General features: G+C 38.7%; 1 protein-coding gene across 13 annotated transcripts in view; it reads right to left on the minus strand.

Moving 5' to 3' along the window:
- LOC129729587 (sodium/hydrogen exchanger 9B2) overlaps positions 1–19,829 on the minus strand; it is a 292,387-nt gene that overhangs the window by 125,416 nt on the left and 147,142 nt on the right. For all 13 annotated transcript variants that reach the window (XM_055688270.1, XM_055688257.1, XM_055688259.1 and 10 more), the window contains one exon: positions 85–257. In XM_055688270.1, coding sequence (XP_055544245.1) covers positions 85–257 — 173 coding nt within the window. The remainder of the gene's footprint in view (positions 1–84; positions 258–19,829) is intronic.

The raw sequence follows: 19,829 nt of genomic DNA on the forward strand, positions 1-19,829 counted from the left end.
ATAAATAATTTAATGACTTCAATTCTCACGAGAGTTAACCTCGTCTACAACTCATCTAATACATAAATAAGTAAATGTAAGTACCTGAAACAAAAGTCCAACCATCAGCATTCCAATTAATCGCGGCAACGTTGCTAGTGATATTAGAAATCCTCCGAAATTTGCAGCTACCGTTAGTACAACAACTTGGAATAGCTGCCCACCAGGAGCAGCTGTATCTCCAATTATAACGTAAGCTGTCACCCATAGTAGTAAACCTGGAAAGTAGAGTGATTAATTCAGGACAACACTGCCTTCTGCTAATATTTTTTTTAAGACTAATAGAACAAATTAACATTTTCAAGAACTTCTCGATTTGATATCAAATTCGCAGTGCCTGTTATATGTGATATATAATTTGTAATAAACTGACTAGGATGTGGCAAAGTAATCGATTTTCCAGAATCAAGTTTTTCTGGTACAATTTGGGGTCCCAAACGATCTTAAACTTACCCGAAGTCGATTGGTTTTGTCTTCGCTCAGCACATTGCATTTCAAATTTGTATGGAAAAACCAATATTTCCATTTAGTTCGCTATACTCAACTTTAAACTGTTATAGCATTTTCAGGAGCATCCTGGATCGGTAAAGTTTTTGGCAAATTTTTTAAGCACCAAAAACCTATTTTATGAAGTCATGAAACGTTTGGAAATTTGAAATGCATTGTGCCAAGCATGACTTCCGAAAAATCATGCAATCATCTATTGAGCAGTTCCACAAAAAATATCCCAGTTTTAATATGTTTTTAAAATTGTCATTTTTGATTTGGCTGAAACTTTGCATAGACGTTTCTATGCCATTTTGTGCAATTTGCTTAATTTTTTTGAAACACGACTCATTTTTGAGAAGCTATTCAACAATGCTATTTTGGGAAGGTTTTGATGATAACAAATATTTTTAGGGCCAAAACTGTTTGTTTGATCGGTATGACTTCTGAAAAAAAGTTAAAATAAAAATAAAAGTTCGATTATCTAAAAAAGCTCATTTTTTGAGAATATTTTTTTTTTTTATAAAAACTACAAAAAATTACCTAAACAATGAAACTGGTCCGAACATGGAGAAATCAGGAAAAAAAGTTATAATTTTTGAAAAATGAAAATTGACTTTAAACACTGTTTGAAGCTTGAAATTAACAAAAATATGTCGCACGCTTTTGTTCCAAAAGTTGCGGTAGTGTTTCTAGAGTTGCGGTACAAAAAACATTCGTGCTAGCTTTGTCAAATTAGGTATTTACCACGCTTAAGATAGTCCCCGTGGTTCTGTGGTTAGCGATGCCGGTCGGCTAGCTCTCCCACACGGTTGTGCTACCGGGTTCGATTCCCGATCAGGTCCAGCATCTTTTCGACCTGGAAATTTTTGCGACTCAGGGCTGGGACACGGTGTATCGTTGTACTTATCCTACAACATGCAACATGTGCCGAAAATAATATCGATAACGAATTCTCTCAACTAATCTACAGGGGATAGTCAAAATAAGTAGGATAGGTAAAATTTTGATAAAATTTGAAAGCTTTGCCAATGTTATTCGATTTTAATAATTAGAACATCATTGAACTGGAAAACTTTTAAAGTTTCATTTTCTGACCACAAATGTGGTCTAGATCACCGGATGTAAGAAATATTCATGAGTTTCGGTAGTCATGTCAAACCTGCTAATTTTTGGATGGATTTGGCAAGGGGTTACCTGATAAAAATGCTTATTTACATCATTGGCATAGATGACATAACCATTTTTTAAGCGAATGGTTAATCAAGATCGTACCTTTCACTAGAAAGAGGAAATTCAGTCTAAAAACTCTCAAGCTTGGAGGAGTAGAAATTCCATTCAGTGAACAGGTTAAATTTACTTAGGAGTTATCCTTGATGTCAAGCTAAACTGGAATGCTCATCTTGACTATGCAATCAACAAGGCGGTCAGTGCATTATGGTTGTACTCCAAAACCGTTGGGAAAAGTGGGGATTAAGACCGAAAGTGGTGATGTGGATATTCACATCTATTATACGTCCAAAACTGACCAATGTTGCGTTAGTGTGGTGGCCAAAAACCAAAGAGTCCACCGCTAGAAAAGCTAGATAAAGTGCAACGACTTGCGTGCATTGCTATAACAGAAGCAATGAAAAGCACCCCACCAAAAGCTCTTGATGCAATTCTTCACCTGCTGCCGTTGTACGAATACGTACAACTAGAAGCAGAAAAGCGTGCCTTGAGGCTCAAAAGAACAAAAACTATCTTGTCAGGTGATCTTGTGGGTCACCTGACTATACTGAACTTTTTTAAAAGAGGGCCAGTGATGAGTATGAAAAAGTAAAAGTATGAAAAAATCCTCAGGACAATCATGATATTCTCTACAAGGTATGCGAAACATCGCGTACAGACTGGGAAGTCGGAGTTCCTGATGTCCGTCCCGGTTCAATGATATTTTCCACAGCTGGCTCAAAATTAGGTACAAAAACTGGTGCAGGAATCTTTGGCCCTGGAATTAATGTTTCAGTGCCAATGGGACACTGGCCAACAGTGTTTCAATCAGAGATTTTTGCAATCCTTAAATGTGCGAATGTGTGTCTGACTAGAAAATACAAATATAAAAATATTTTCTCTGACAGTCAAGCAGCGCTGAAAGTACTTGATACTTATAAATGTACTGGGAGCGTGTCGGTGCAGGTACCTGATCACTCAACAATAGTCGTCATTGTATTTTGCAAGGGGACACGTATAGCAATTGACTGGGATATATGACAAAAGTTCACATCAAAGGACAACGTAATTTTAATTCCCTAACAAAAAAATCAAGATCCGGAATCGGCCAAGAACTCATCGAGAAATGGTTGTTTCTCATCCGGCAGTCCTCAGAGCAACCTGCAGTTGGATACATTTACATTTTTGCATCAAACATAGCGTGTGACACCTCTATCTTTAGGATTTTTTATCGGGAATCTTTCAAATGACATATTTTAGAATATAGGCTTTCGGAAGAACCTCGTAGTGGGAAAATTTACATTTCTGCATCAAAATATAGCATGCGACAAACTTTATCTTCAGGATTTTTCATCGGGAACCATCCAAAAGACATATTTCTGAACACAGACTGCGTTGGCCGCTACCGGAAGAATCTAAATGCCCCGGAGGAACCCGAAATGGGGACATTTGCATTTTTACATCAAATATAGCGTGCGCCACCTCTATCTTCAGGATTTTTCATCAGGAATCTTTCGAAAGACATATTTCTGAACATAGGCTGTAATGGCCACTTCTGGAGTCACCTGGATGCCTCAAAGGAACCCTTAGTGGGAGAATTTACATTTCTGCATCAAAATATAACGTGCGACACCTCTATGTTAAGGATTTCCAATCAGGAATCTTAAAAAAGACATATTTTTGAATACAAACTGCGTCTGCCACTACCGCACCGATCTGGATGCCCCGTAGGAACCAGTAGCGGGGACATTTACATTTTTACATCAGATATATAGCGTGCGTCTCCTCTATCTTCAGGATTTATCATTAGAAATATAAAAAAAAATTCTGCATATAGGCTGCATTGGCCACTTTCGGAACAACAATGATGCCCGGATGAACTCGTAGTGGGAGAATTTACATTTCTGCATCAAATTCATTTTATTCAAAAATGCCAATGCCCGCACTCCAAGTTCCTTCAAGGCATCCAGATCGTTCCGGGAGTGACCAATGCAGCATATATTCAGTAATATTTCTTTTGGAAGATGCCTGATAAAAAATCATGAAAATAGATGTGTCGCACGCTATATTTGATGTAAAAATGTAAATATCCCCATTCCGGGTTCCTACGGGGCATTTAGATTTTATTTTATTTTATTAATTTAAATTTTCATCTGACATCGTGGTCTTAATGATATGGTTTAAAAACTAGTCTAAAGTTAAAAATACAGTTCGCAAGCGTTGTCTACAACCGACAAAAGAAACATTAAAATCAAAAACGTGATAGCCTTCTTGAAAACGTCTGCGTATTGTGTTGACTGGATCGTTATCACCATATACGGTGTTCCTTGTAGGGTTGTCGATATTAAAAATAGAATATCGATATTTGTTGTATCGATATTAGAAACAGCACCGATATTGCAATCAATTTTACGCTCCAATAGCGATATTTTATCGATATTTTGCTTTATGTATTTTTTGCTTGGCTTTCAGTTAGGCCTGAAACAAGCTGAACGCCAACGTGAGCGATCGGGCAAGATTCTTGCCGAAGATTAATAAACAGCCGTGAGTAGAGTTGTTCATTAACCTACGGCAAGAATCTCACCCGATCGGTCGCGTTGGCGTTCAGCATGTTTCATGCCTTAGTATTGAATATTCCGGCGAATTGTTTGCTATTTCATCTCGTCCGTTAGGACAGCGGGCCGATTGCTGATCGCTTTACGCAAGGTGCATTTTCCAATCAGATTAAACCGACGTTTCGTGAGCCGCGTCTCCTAATCGTCACTGATCCATTGACTAATCACCAGCCAGTTACTGAAGCATCCTACCTGAACATTCATGTTATCGCTTATGTAACACCGATTTTTTACTGAAATTCATCGATTCTGCCATCCCAATGCAACACCAAGGCATCGCATTTGATCGGTTTAATGTGGTGGTTATTGCCCCGAGAAGTTCCACACCCAAATTTCTGGAAATTCGCTCTACACATGCTGTCAATAAAAATGGAAATATGGCAACCATATTTCTGTCGAACTGCTTACATTTTCCATTTACCACAAATTGATTCTAATACCAACAATTCTGGTACCTACTTTTTAGTTGGTTTGCCCTAAAATAGCTGAAATAGAACGTCCTTTAATTGCTATTGACCTATTTTAGAATAAATATATTTATCAATGGAGAAACCGAGCCTTAACGTTTGTTTTCAGTAAAATGTGCACTTTCAATGAATATCTTATATTGTGTGTAAGCATTTTAAATTAAATTTTGATGCCATGATGAATTTATGATTGGTAGGCAAAATTTTGACGGCAGCACTCCCCTGATGGTAACCGAGAATATCGGACAGCAATATCGAGTCGCAATATCGATAATATCAAATGCTCCAAATCGGTCGAAAAAATCGATATTGCGACGAGCAAATATCGATAATATCAAATATCGATAAAATATCAGCAACCCTAGATCGCGCGTAATAAGTATTCACAAACGTTAAAAAAGACGCGTTTTGAATATATACAGAGGAAGATTATTCAGCATCAATACAACAGCAAAGAGTTATGGAAAATTTTGAAATCTTTATTAAAACCTAGTAATAATAAACCGCAGTCCATAACTTTTGATGGCACATTAGAACAAACAGAACAAGCTATTGCTAGTAAGTTCAATGATTATTTCATCAATAGTGTTTCATTGATCAATCAATCAATTGAACTGGTCGATGAACCGGATGAAATAAAATAGCCGACTAACGTTAATAGTAGATTTGATGGTTTTCACCCAATCACAATGGATGACCTTAAAAATATTTGTTTTTCATTAGGTAAAACGGCTGGAGTAGACAATGTAAATGCTAGGGTCATTCAAGATTGCTTCAATGTTATTGGTCACACTCTGCTGAACCTTATTAATGAATCATCGCTAACTGGACACGTGCCTAAAGTGTGGGAAGAATCGTCGGTTGTTCCGATTCAAAAGGTTGCTGGAACGATTAAAGCCGAAGAGTTTCGTCCCATCAACATGTTACACACGTTAGAAAAGATATTAGAACTTGTTGTTAAAGGTCAGCTGTTAGAATATTTAAATAGTAACTCGTTATTAATTCCGGAACAATCTGGCTACCGGGAAGGCCATTCGTGTGAAACCGCGTTGAACTTAGTACTAGCAAACTGGAAAGACAACTTAGAGAATAGAGACACAATATTTGCTGTTTTTTTTTGGATCTAAAACGCGCTTTTGAGACAATTTCTAGGCCCTTATTATTGAACACAATCAAGCGCTTTGGAATTTCGAGTGCTGCATCCAGATGGTTTGAGAGCTATTTGTCTGACAGAACTCAACGGACTGTTTTTAATGATTCGGTATCTAGTCCCGTGAAAATGATCTTGGAGTTCCACAAGGAAGTGTATTAGAGCCACTTTTGTTCATTATGTATATAAATGACATGCGACGAGTTTTACGTTTTTGTGATATCAATCTTTTTGCCGACGACACCGTATTATTCATTGCAGCTAAGAATGTAGAAGAAGCCGTTTCGCACTTGAACGAAGATTTACGTTCTCTAAACAGATGGTTGAAGTATAAGCAATTGAAATTAAATATATATAAAACTAAATATATGATTTTCTCGCGCACCGTTGTAAATGGCGATGTCTCTGTTTCGATTGATGATGAGGCAATTGGTCGCGTTCGGGAGATTAAATATCTTGGCGTGATTATTGATGACAACCTAAAGTTCAACGCTCACATTGACAATGTCATCAAGAAAATTGCCAAAAAGTATGGAATTCTATGCCGTTTGAAAAACGAATTAACGATTAGTAGTAAAATACAGCTATTCAAGTCAATCATCTCTCGAGCAAGATCGCGCCAAATCACCGATGGTAGAATATCGACCATTTTTGATTTGAATGAAACTTTGCACACGTATTTGGCTTAGCAAACTGAGCATTTTCCACTGATGGAGCGATTTTTCACACCCATGAGTTACATTCTAAAAGGGCGTATGCCTTTTGGCATAGGTTTTATTCGAAGCACTGTAGCCCAGAAACCGTTGGTTGTATTAAAAATGCACCATAAAAAAAAATATACACTGCACAAAAAAAATTTTTTTGACCAAAAAAAATTAAAAATAAACATTAAATTTCAATTTAAAAAAAAAGAGTTGATTTTTTTTTTATTTTTTTTTAAAGAAACTTGACGTTAATACGCAACTTCCAGGATGAAGTCCAGGATGGAGAAATGAAAAATGATTTTTTTATGGTAGATTATTTTTTTTATAAAAATTCTAATTTAAACATTTTCCAAAATATTTGTATTCTGATGACCTTAAAAGATGCAGAGAGTCATTTTGAATCAAAAAGCTCTTGGTAGTAAACATTCTAAAGGCATCGGTTTTCGAGTTATTTTAAATTTAAGCTCAATAAATTATTAATATTTCGGAAAATACACGTTTTTTTTAATTTGTCCTTGGTTCTCCAGCAGAAAACCATACGTTCATTGGAATGCCTCATCAAAAATAAACAATTCATTTTTTGACAACAAAACGATTGGGCGAACGGTTCTCAAGAAAAGAGTTAAATGTTCTAAGTGATATAAATATATATAAGAATCAAATATTTGTTTTCGAGTTTTATTATCTTAGGAACATATTTTTTTATGACATAGATACTTAACAGAACTAGTTTCACCTTATATTTTATATTCATCATAAGTTTGTTCGAATGTTTTATAAAAATGTTTTATAAAATAATATGTTTGTCGTGCAACACTACCTACTTGTTTACTAATAATAACTGTTTGTGAAGTATGCAACCAATAACTACTGGGTCACCTATAATATCTGTTTTCGTATATAAATACGATTGCACTATTCCAGATGTGTTAGTAACAGTTTGCATTTTGTGAAGATGAATAAAGTGAAAATGGAATACACCGAGCCCAAATGCTGTAAACCCTTTCCTGATCATCGGTGCTCATCAAGCTTACGCAAATCAAACGAAAACGTTATTGCAAAATTAAAAATTTTGAACAGTCAAGCTCATTTTGATACGTCTTTATCAATTTGTGATTCGTGTAGTTATTGGAATGATAGTCAAGTCACCATTCATCCCTTCGTTGTTTACTATTCAGAATCTGGAACACTTAAGAATATCAGCTTCATCATAATATCGGAAGTACTCCATCATGATACTGTTGCGGTTCAGGTGTTCATTGCCAAATTAATGAGTTTTTTGAAAACAACAATAGAGTTGAAAAAAGCGATATTAATGTCTGATGGAGCTGCCTCACAATATAAAATAGAAAAAACTTTGCAACAAAATATAACGTCGATGCAGAGTGGCATTTTTTGCGACTTCTCATGGTAAAGGCCCATGCGATGCAATTGGTGGCATATTAAAACGAACGGCAGGAAATGCAAGTTTAGCTAAAGAACAAGAACATCCCATTACAAGCGCAAAAGAATTGTATGATTGTAATAAAAATTAATCAAAAATGACATTTAGTTGGGTATCATATGAAGAATATGAACAAGGAGTAACAGAATGGAGCAATATTTTCAAAAAATCTATAATAATTGCTGCCACACAAAAGTATTACTCTTTTGTTCCGGTTTCAGAAAATAAGATACAAACGAAGCTGTTTTCAAAAGATGACGAATCATTTACTTATGATGTATATAAAATATAAGGTGAAACTAGTTCTGTAAAGTATCTATGTCATAAAAAAATATGTTCCTAAGATAATAAAACTCGAAAATAAATATTTGATTCTTATATATATTTATATCACTTAAAACATTTAACTCTTTTCTTGAGAACCGTTCGCCCAATCGTTTTGTTGTCAAAGAATGAATTATATATTTTTGATGAAGCATTCCAATGAACGTATGATTTTTGCTGGAGAACCATGGACAAATTAAGAGAAACGTGTATTTTCTTAAATAATTATAATTTTTCGAGCTTAAATTAGAAATAACTCGAAAACCAATGCCTTCAGAATGTTTACTACCAAGAGCTTTTTGGTTCAAAATGACTCTCTGCATCTTCTAAAATCAGCAGAATACAAATATTTTGAAAAATGTTTAAATTAGAATTTTTTATAAAAAATTAATCTACCATAAAAAAATTATTTTCCATTTCTCCATCCTGGACTTTTTTTTAAAAGTTGCGTATTAACGTCAAGTTCTTTAAAAAAAAAATTTAAAAAAAATTCAACTCTTTTTTTTTTTAAATTGAAATTTAGTGTTTATTTTAATTTTTTTTTGGTCAAAAAAATTTTTTTTTTGCACAGTGTATATTTTTTATGGTGCATTTTCAATTCCCTACAACTCATTCTCAGACAGTTTTTCTATACAATCAACGGTTTCTGGGCTACAATGCTTCGAATAAAACCTATGCCAAAAGGCATACGCCCTTTTAGAATGTAACTCATGGGTGTAAAAAATCTCTCCACCTGTGAAAAATGCTCAGTTTGCTAAGCCAAATACGTGTGCAAAGTTTCATTCAAATCAAAAATGGTCGATTGAATTTTCGCGAATTTCCAGGCAATTTGAAATGATTTTGCTCTCTCCACATTTGGATTTTTGCCCTACCTTTTTGTTTTTGGCCAATAACACACAATTATTGAGGTTACAGCGTTTGCAGAATAGAATAATGCGTTTGATTTTAAATTGTGATAGATTAACTTCCTCTGCTTTTATGTTGGACGCTTTGCAAGGGCTATCCGTGAAGCAACGAATTGTTTATTTGTCTATGGTGTTTTATAATAATTAATGGTTTGCTACCTCAATATTTGTGTGATCGAATTGAAAGAGGAAGAGATTTTCATAGATATAACACTAGAAACGCGGATGAAATAAGAACACCTTTCTTTCTAACAAGAGTTTCACAAAATTCATTGTTTCGTAAAGGTATAAATTTTTTCAATTCGATGCCAAGACATGTTAAACGTGCACCAACGCTTGCGGAGTTCAAAAGACAATGTATTTCACACGGGAAAGTTTCTGTTGTACAGAACGAAAATTAAAACTTTTATAAAATAACAAGAGTTTATCTGACGAAGTTTAAACAACGGATTTATTTTGGATGAACTAGTTATTTTTGGACCTATCTATTTATTTATTGTTTCATTGAAGCATGTAACTGACGAAGTTTTTACAACGGATCTGATTATGTTGTAATATTTTATTCATATTTTATATTAGATCTTTTTTAATATGTAATGTAATAACAAAAACTACTGTGTTCGTCACGGTGGTGATGATATATTTTTTCCTTTATGTTGTTGTAGCTTTAAAAAATCATAGAAAGTGACTACATAAGTTTGAGCCTCGCGCGCGGAATTCAGATATAAATGGATTCTTTAACAATGCTTAGAGAAAAATCATGAAGTAGTTGTGGTTAGTCTGGTTGAAGGTCATTAAAACCCTGTGCTAGTTTTGTGTAGCTCTATAGCTCTTCACATTTTCACCGATGTGAATCAAGTAAACAGTTTTCGAAGAAGTTTATATCTGGAGTTAAAATCAGTTCGTTTTTTTTGTATAACTGATTTAAGTGTGACTACATTAATTATCTATAGATAAAACGTCCAGCTCAAACCTTTGTAGGGGTATGTGGCGGGACCATCATCATTCTTTAACCCGTAAAGACCCGGGACGGAACTTGTTTTTTGAAAATGCTCGTTCTCAGCACTGGAACGGCCGATTTGGGAAAACTTGGAATTTTATTCAAGGGGAATAGTTGCTCTAAGTTTTGGTTAAGAGCCAGTTCGCGAGAGCCGCAACCGCCTTTCTGAGGGACGTTGTTTTGATGTGCTCCGATTGGGCTGAAATTTTCAGCGTTTGTTTGTCTATTCAAGGTAGAAAGTTTTGCAAAATTTCAATTTTTTCTTTGAGGTTAAGTGGGGTAAAACGGCCCTTGAAAATGTTATGTCCAAAAACGTCCAAATACTAAAAAGTGCAATAACTCCTGCTGGACTTGATGGATTTTTCTAAAAATTTGTGGTATTATTCTACACTAAAAGTACTTCAAAACGCATGGTAACAATATAGGGTAAAGAGGTAAATTGACGAAAAAAACGCATTTTTCTTTTAAAAATTGTCAATTTTCAGGGTCATCCTACTCTTTTAAACATCGCTAGAAAAAATATCTGAATATGGCGTTTTGTAGAGCAACTCAAGAGCTTTGATGTCATGTATAAGCCAAGTGTGCCAAATGGGGTAAAACGGCCCTAGAAAGTTTTTTTTCAAAAAACCGTCAAAATCACTAAAATCACTGTAGTGGCTGCTAGACTTAAAATATTTTACTAAAAATTTGGATTATCACTGTACCTTACCAGAGCTACCTACTCTATAAGAAGATAGGCAATTTGGGGTAAAACGTTCCTTGAAGATTTTTTTTTCGAAAAATGCCGTCAAAATCACCAATACTGCAAGACCTCGGGTTAGACTCGATAGATTTACTGAAAATTTAGATAATTACTCTAAGTTAATACGAACTTAAAGGCAAGATGACAAAAATGACAAATAGATTTACATAAGGGGCCATCCACATACCACGTGGACAGCTTTGGGGGGGAGGATGGGTTGGCTAATGTCCACGGTCCATACATTTTTTTTAGAATTTATATAAACAGTTAATTTATATAAACAGACTTCTAAGTCTAAGACTTAATCCAGAAAATGCATCACAAATCGTTCGTCTTGCTGCTCGATGCTCTCAGTGTAGTGTCAGAGGAGTTAGAACAACAGACTTCGATGCTGAACTTCAAACGCTGCGATTTTGATGCCCTAAACAACGCTATTGCTTCCATAGACTGGCGGCAGTGCTTAGTTGGTGATTCTGTTGATTTGAACGTGGTAACCTTTTATGATAAGCTGCTCGAAATAGTTGATGTACACGTTCCTCGAACACGCTCCATGCCCGACTTGTCAACGCGAAAACCATGGTGGACCACTGAGCTTCGCCGTTCGAGGAATTCTCTCCGCAAAATAAGAAAACGGTACTTCAAGTCGAAATCCACGGTCGATCTCCACTTCCTCCGAAGCATGGAAACTGCGTACAAAAACCTTCTTGCTGAAACCTATAGGTCGTACATACAAAACGTTCAAGAGAGTTTAAAGCAAAATCCGGCCGCTTTTTGGAAATACGTCAAGTCATTGAAGGCGAGTGCAAAGATACCCTATAATATGGAATTTAATGGGAAATTTTCAAATTCAACAACCGAAGTGGCCAATCTATTTGCCGAGTTTTTTCAGACCGTCTACACCACAACGACGCCCTTGTTGTTTCCGGGTTGTTTCCACCGTGTATCAGCGTACGAAATGAATCTTCCTCAAATCATGTTCTCAATTACCGAAGTTCAAAAAGAGCTCGAAGAAGTTTCCGTTACCAAAGGGGCTGGCGTCGACGGCCTACCACCATTGTTCCTGAGACATTGTGCTTCTTCACTGGCCTTTCCCGTTGCTTATCTCTTTAACCAATCGCTCTCAGAAAGGACTTTCCCAGCGATTTGGAAATCTGCCAGAATCATACCGATACACAAATCAGGCAGTACCCACCGTGTTGAAAATTACCGTGGAATATCGATTTTATGTACGCTCGGAAAGGTTTTCGAGTCTATGGTCCAATCAATAGTTAACAGAGCTGCACGTCCATTGATATCGGAGTACCAACATGGTTTTGTACAACGTAGGTCAACGACGACAAATTTAATGTGTTACATAAACCTCCTGTTCAAGGAAATCGAGAATAAACACCAGGTTGACTCAATCTACGTCGACTTCTCAAAAGCATTTGATGTTGTGCCGCACATTTACGCCATTGAAAATTTGAAGTATATGGGATTTCCAGAACACATCACCGACTGGCTACAGTCATATCTTACTAACCGCAAAGCATCGGTAAGTGTCAACTCGGTTTGTTCCAAAGATTTTGTCATCACATCTGGTGTACCACGGGGAAGTGTACTAGGCCCGCTCATTTTCATTCTGTTTGTGAATGACGTGTGCTCCCGACTGAAATCTGCCAAACAAATGTTTGCCGATGACCTCAAATTGTACAGAATTATTGCTTCCCCTGTGGACTGTCTCGCGCTCCAAGACGATGTAAACGAAATTTTATCGTGGTGCAATGAGAATGGCATGAGAATCAATGCCACAAAATGCAGAGTGATTTCATTCACCCGTCGGCAGAACGCAATACATCACCCGTATTGTATCGGTGACAACACGCTCGAACGTGTCGATACTATTCGAGATTTGGGAGTAACTATCGACTCTAAACTGCGATTTAACGAGCATATTTCAATCACAGTAGCCAAGGCTTATGCGGTGCTTGGCTTTATTCGAAGATTAACACTTCATTTTACGGACGTGTATACACTGAAAACGCTATTCTGCTCCTTAGTCCGTAGCATCCTTGAAACCGCTGTTCCCATCTGGGCACCGTACCAGCTTGTGCATACTTCAAAACTAGGGCAGACACAGAAGCTATTTATTCGGTATGCCCTACGACAACTACCATGGAATGATCCCGTCAACCTGCCTGACTACCCTTCCCGTTGCATGCTCATTAGCATGGAAACTTTAACAGCTCGTCGTCTCAAACTGCAACGATTGTTCGTGTTCGACATCATAGAAGGAAATATTGACTGTCCTGAACTGTTACAACAAATTAACTTCAACGTGCCCCAGCGTGCTCTTCGTAGTTTTCCTGTCATTAATGTACCGTTTCGGTTGGCAAATGGCTGGACACGTGTAACTTGAGACCCTAATGTGGCCCTTCACCTCTGTCCAGCAACTAATATCCCAACCTCCACGTGGTGCCGACCGGAATACGAGTAACCTTAGCGGAGATCGGGTAACCAACCCCGGTGGAAACTATGGTCGTATGCTGACTGGGAAGGGGTCGTACGCGGCTGTATCTCCATAGGGGCGGCGTACAACAGCGTCTGACCCGGAGCGGGCGGCTAAATTATGGAATGCTGTATCCCGCCAGCTACACCTAAGATGGCAGCCCCATCAGCAGGATGTAGGTATCGCGACCCTGGTGAGGTAGCATACCGAAACCTTCCATCAACCACGAACAACGAATGTAGAAATACGGAACGGATCAATCGGCAAAGACCTAGGCTTCGAACACGGAAAAAGAATAAGGTAAACGATTGGAAATTGGGTACTTGGAACGTCCGATCTCTCAATGAACCGGCGCGGGCTGGCTTGCTTGCTCGAGAACTACAGCGGCAGGGAGTCGAAATCGCAGCGATTCAGGAGGTTCGGTGGCCAAATTCCGGTGAAAGGGAATTCCGTGCAGTAGACCCTATTGCACGCACTTCTTTCAAGTACCACATCTACTACAGTGGCGGCAAAGCAGCGGAACGGGGCGTCGGTTTCGTAGTGCTGGGAAATCAGAAAACAAGAGTCATCCGGTGGAGGCCCGTAGATGACCGTATATGCGTGTTGAGGATTAAGGGCAAATTCTTCAACTACAGTTTAATCAACACCTACGCACCGACAAACGACGAATCCGATGAAGTTAAAGATGAGTTCTATGACAGGCTTGAGCGAATCTATGACGAGTGCCCAAAACACGACGTAAAAGTCGTCATCGGAGACGCAAACGCACAGGTTGGGAGGGAGGAATTCTTCCGTCCGGTCATTGGAAGGCATAGCCTCCACTCGTCAACCAATGAAAACGGCCTGAGGCTGATAAACTTTGCCGCGGCCAGAGGAATGGCCATATGTAGCTCCTATTTTCCACGTTTGAATATTCGGAAACACACCTGGAGGCATCCAAATGGAGAAGCTTGCTCCCAGATCGATCACGTACTGATTGACGGTCGGCACATTTCGGAAGTTACTGATGTTAGGTCTTTTCGGGGACCAAACATTGACTCTGACCATTATCTCGTCGTTTGTAAGATCCGCGCACGGTTGTCGAACGTGCTGAAATCTCGCACAGAGAGGACGACGTGTTTCAACACTCAGCGGTTGGAAGCTGATGGCGTGGCAGCAGAATACGCCAGAGAGCTGGATCAACGGATCGCAGAACAGCAGGAGGAAGGAGTGGAAGACATAAATGGGCTGTGGAGCAGTATTCACGGCGCCATCGAAACGACTGCGAGAGAGGTGGTAGGTTAGACGCGTGGAAGGCAGCCTAACGGCTGGTTCGATGCCGAGTGCCAGAGAGCAACAGATGAGAAGAACCGTGCCAGGAGCCGCTTGCTCACTGCGGCTACGCGTCGGAACAGAGAGAGGTACAGGGTGGCAAGAGCTGCTCAAAATAGAACCCACCGTCGGAAGAAGCGAGAGTACGAGGAGCAGGTGCTCGCCAGTGCAGAGGACAGCTATGCTCAGAACGACGTGCGGAGATTCTATAGAACTGTCAACAGAGTCAGAAGCTGTCAACAGAAGAATTTCCCGATGACGATTATGAGTGACGAACAAGCTGTGGAGCCACCAGCACAGGAGGAGGTGAAAAAGGTGATTAGTGAGCTGAAAAACGGCAAGGCCGCTGGGAAGGACGGTATCCCGGCCAAACTTCTAAAAGCGGGAAGCGAGCGGCTGTACTATGCGATCCACCAGATAATACTAAGAATCTGGGCGGACGAACAAATGCCGAACGACTGGTTGGAAGGCCTCATATGCCCTATCTATAAGAAGGGCCATCGATTGGATTGTGGCAACTATCGAGGGATAACGTTGCTCAACTCCGCATATAAAGTGCTCTCCCGTATCCTGTTCTTCAGATTGAGACCGTTAACGGAATCCTTCGTTGGCGAATACCAGGCTGGTTTTCGACAAGGGCGTTCCACGACGGATCAAATTTTCACCCTGCGACAGATCCTCGATAAGTTCCGGGAGTACAACTTATCGACTCACCATCTGTTTGTGGACTTCAGGGCGGCATACGACTCAGTGAAAAGAAACGAGCTGTGGCAGATCATGCTGGAACACGGTTTCCCTACGAAACTAATAAAGCTGAGTCGTATGACACTGGAGGGATCAAAATCGTGCGTGCGGATAGCTGGCGAGACATCAGCCGCGTTCGTTACGTTGGATGGACTGAAGCAGGGGGATGCGCTCTCCAACGTACTGTTTAACATCGCTCTTGAGGGTGCAGTACGAAGAGCAAACGTCGAAAGAAACGGCACGATCATCACGAAATCTCACATGCTTCTTGGCTTTGCGGACGACGTCGATATCATCGATATCAACCGTAAGGCCGTGGAGGAGGCCTTCGTACCTTTTAAGAGAGAAGCAGCGAGATTGGGACTTGTCATTAACTCTGCCAAAACGAAGTACATGGTAGCTGACAGAGAGCGTGGGAGTCCCCGTGGTGTTGGTGCTGAGGTGGAGATAGATGGGGAACGATTTGAAGTGGTTGACGAATTCGTTTATCTTGGTACGCTTGTGACATGTGACAACGATATGAGCCGTGAAGTGAAACGACGAGTTGCAGCTGCGAACAGGGCTTTCTACGGACTGCGTAACCAGCTAAGGTCCCGTAGTTTGCAAACTCGCACAAAACTAGCGCTGTATAGGACGCTGATACTCCCGGTGGCCCTTTACGGACATGAAGCATGGACGCTGAAGGAAGCTGATCGACGAGTGCTCGGAGTTTTTGAGCGTAAAGTTCTGCGATCGATACTTGGCGGTAAACTGGAAGACGGAGTGTGGCGCAGACGCATGAATCGCGAGTTGTACCAGGTATACAAACATGCTGATATAGTGAAGGTAATACAGCGGGACAGGCTTCACTGGGCTGGACATGTAGCCAGGATGCCTGACGAGAGAGCCGCCAAAACTATCTTCAGTAGAGAACCAGGAAGAGGCCGTCGACTCCGTGGTAGGCCTCGCACGCGGTGGATGTGCGCGGTGGAAGAAGATGCACGATCTGCTAGTGTACGGGGAGACTGGAGAACGGCTGCTCAAGACAGAAGAAGCTGGAATCTCTAATTCGTTCGGCCCTAGACCGGTGAACGGTCCGTTAACCAAAAAAGTAAGTAAAGTAAGTAAGTAATGTACCGTTTCACAGAACAAATTACGGACGTAATAGCCCTTACGACTCCTGTCTTAGGGCATTCAATGACGTCAGCAGTGTCCATGAGTTTGGAATGTCTAAAACTACTTTTAACACTAGAATAAGATAATTTAAGATCATAGTCTGTACGATTTTATATCGAAGACCATAAGACAAATACAAATACAAATACAAATACCCAACGCCCTCCGAAAGATTCGGAATGACCGTCAAAGAAGACAATTTCAAATACTGGTTTTAGAGCGTCTCGGGTTTTTTCAAAGCCCTTCTTGCTGGGTCACTTAGGGCGGATTTTTTAATTATCGTGTTTTTTACGCGGATTTTTGAATCAACGCGGTTTTTTTACGCGGATTTTTGAATTAGTGCCTTGTTTTTACGCGGATTTTCGAATTAACGCGGTTTTTTTACGAGGTAGTATCCCCTGTGTAATAAAAACCTGAGTGTACTAACATACATACAAAAAAAATCCTTGAAAAAAAAACCGTGTCTAATTCAATTTATTTACAACTTATAGACTCGTGACTGCATCTTCTGCTTCGGAGGGCTTGTGTTTTGGTACAAGGAGTAAAGGTGTTTAAACAACTTAGTATGATCCATGTCTGCAGAAAACACAGAAACTATTCCGGAAATGAAACGAGTATCTTGTAATTTTCACTATTAAAAGCCACAAAAAAGCAACGATTTTTGTATTCAAAACAGATTATGTGTTTGGAAATCCAAGTGATTGTTTATGTAGCAGAGCTTTAAGAAGATCTCAGAATGCCACAGATAAAAACATTTCGACAGATCTCGCTGCAATACTTTGTGCAATGTTTTAGTGTATTTTTAGTATACATTTTCCTGCAAAAAAAAATCAGTCTTTAAAAAAAATGCTACGTCGATTTTACTAGAACCCCCCCTCCCCCCTTGTCACAGCTTGTCACAAAATGATGATATCCCCCCTCCCCCCATAAATGCTACGTCATTTAAGTATGGTCCCTTAGTACTATAGTTTACCTCATAAAATTATAATTTTCGGGATTTTAATGGACGTGCAGCTAATTTTTCAATTGATTGTTGTAAAAATTAAGAAAATCCTTTGACACAAAGTTAACACTGAGACACAGAAAAATCAATGCCACAGGAATATACCACGTATTCAAGAAATCACGTGTACAAAATAATATGGTATCGTGTTTGATTTTGGAGTTTACAAATTACAATTATTGCTAACCCCCCTGGCAATGGTAATGAGAAAAATAAAATTAAGTTATTGAAACAAATACGTTGCTATAGGACCTTTATATACCGAATGATATGATAATCAGTCTGGCGGTTTCAAAATTGATATAGGTGGACAACATTCATCCACTTTCTTCCCCTTTTCTCAATGTCGTGAAAGGCTCGAATCATACTCGAAAACGCCTGTATATAAAGTTTACGATGAATTTGTCGGTGATTTACTTGTAATAATAAGTTTGATATACTTCCTTGGCTACGCCACTGAAATACAGAAAAATACAATTTGGCTCAGTATTCAAGCTTGGTGTTAAAGAATTAACAAATAACTAATTTGCCCCCCCCCCTTATCACGCTAATGAAATACATAAAATGAAAAGTCGCTGAAACACATCACCCACTATAGCTTCCACATACCGAATTTGATGATGATCGGTTCAGCGGTTTTAAAGTTGTAAAAAAGTGACATGGCTCATCTCCTTCCTTATACTTACTACGCCAATGACTTGTTAAAAAGTCTCAAATGACACACTTGTGTTACAAAAATATGCCTCACACGAAAAATCCTCTGCATTTCAAGTTGAACGATTATTGTTGAAGACGTGAAGACGTTTATAGAGTACAAATAACCTCCCCCTTGCTTAAGCTGATGAGATAGAGCAAAGCTGTACGATTTTATATCGAAGACCATAAGACAAATACAAATACAAATACAAATACCCAACGCCCTCCGAAAGATTCGGAATGACCGTCAAAGAAGACAATTTCAAATACTGGTTTTAGAGCGTCTCGGGTTTTTTCAAAGCCCTTCTTGCTGGGTCACTTAGGGCGGATTTTTTAATTATCGTGTTTTTTTACGCGGATTTTTGAATCAACGCGGTTTTTTTACGCGGATTTTTGAATTAGTGCCTTGTTTTTACGCGGATTTTCGAATTAACGCGGTTTTTTACGAGGTAGTATCCCCCGTGTAATAAAAACCTGACTGTACTAACATACATACAAAAAAAATCCTTGAAAAAAAAACCGTGTCTAATTCAATTTATTTACAACTTATAGACTCGTGACTGCATCTTCTGCTTCGGAGGGCTTGTGTTTTGGTACAAGGAGTAAAGGTGTTTAAACAACTTAGTATGATCCATGTCTGCAGAAAACACAAAAACTATTCCGGAAATGAAACGAGTATCTTGTAATTTTCACTATTAAAAGCCACAAAAAAGCAACGATTTTTGTATTCAAAACAGATTATGTGTTTGGAAATCCAAGTGATTGTTTATGTAGCAGAGCTTTTAGAAGATCTCAGAATGCCACAGATAAAAACATTTCGACAGATCTCGCTGCAATACTTTGTGCAATGTTTTAGTGTATTTTTAGTATACATTTTCCTGCAAAAAAAATCAGTCTTTAAAAAAAATGCTACGTCGATTTTACTAGAACCCCCCCTCCCCCCTTGTCACAGCTTGTCACAAAATGATGATATCCCCCCTCCCCCCCATAAATGCTACGTCATTTAAGTATGGTCCCTTAGTACTATAGTTTACCTCATAAAATTATAATTTTCGGGATTTTAATGGACGTGCAGCTAATTTTTCAATTGATTGTTGTAAAAATTAAGAAAATCCTTTGACACAAAGTTAACACTGAGACACAGAAAAATCAATGCCACAGGAATATACCACGTATTCAAGAAATCACGTGTACAAAATAATATGGTATCGTGTTTGATTTTGGAGTTTACAAATTACAATTATTGCTAACCCCCCTGGCAATGGTAATGAGAAAGATAAAATTAAGTTATTGAAACAAATACGTTGCTATAGGACCTTTATATACCGAATGATATGATAATCAGTC

Source organism: Wyeomyia smithii, chromosome 3 (assembly GCF_029784165.1).
Source record: "Wyeomyia smithii strain HCP4-BCI-WySm-NY-G18 chromosome 3, ASM2978416v1, whole genome shotgun sequence".
Lineage (NCBI taxonomy): Eukaryota > Metazoa > Arthropoda > Insecta > Diptera > Culicidae > Wyeomyia > Wyeomyia smithii.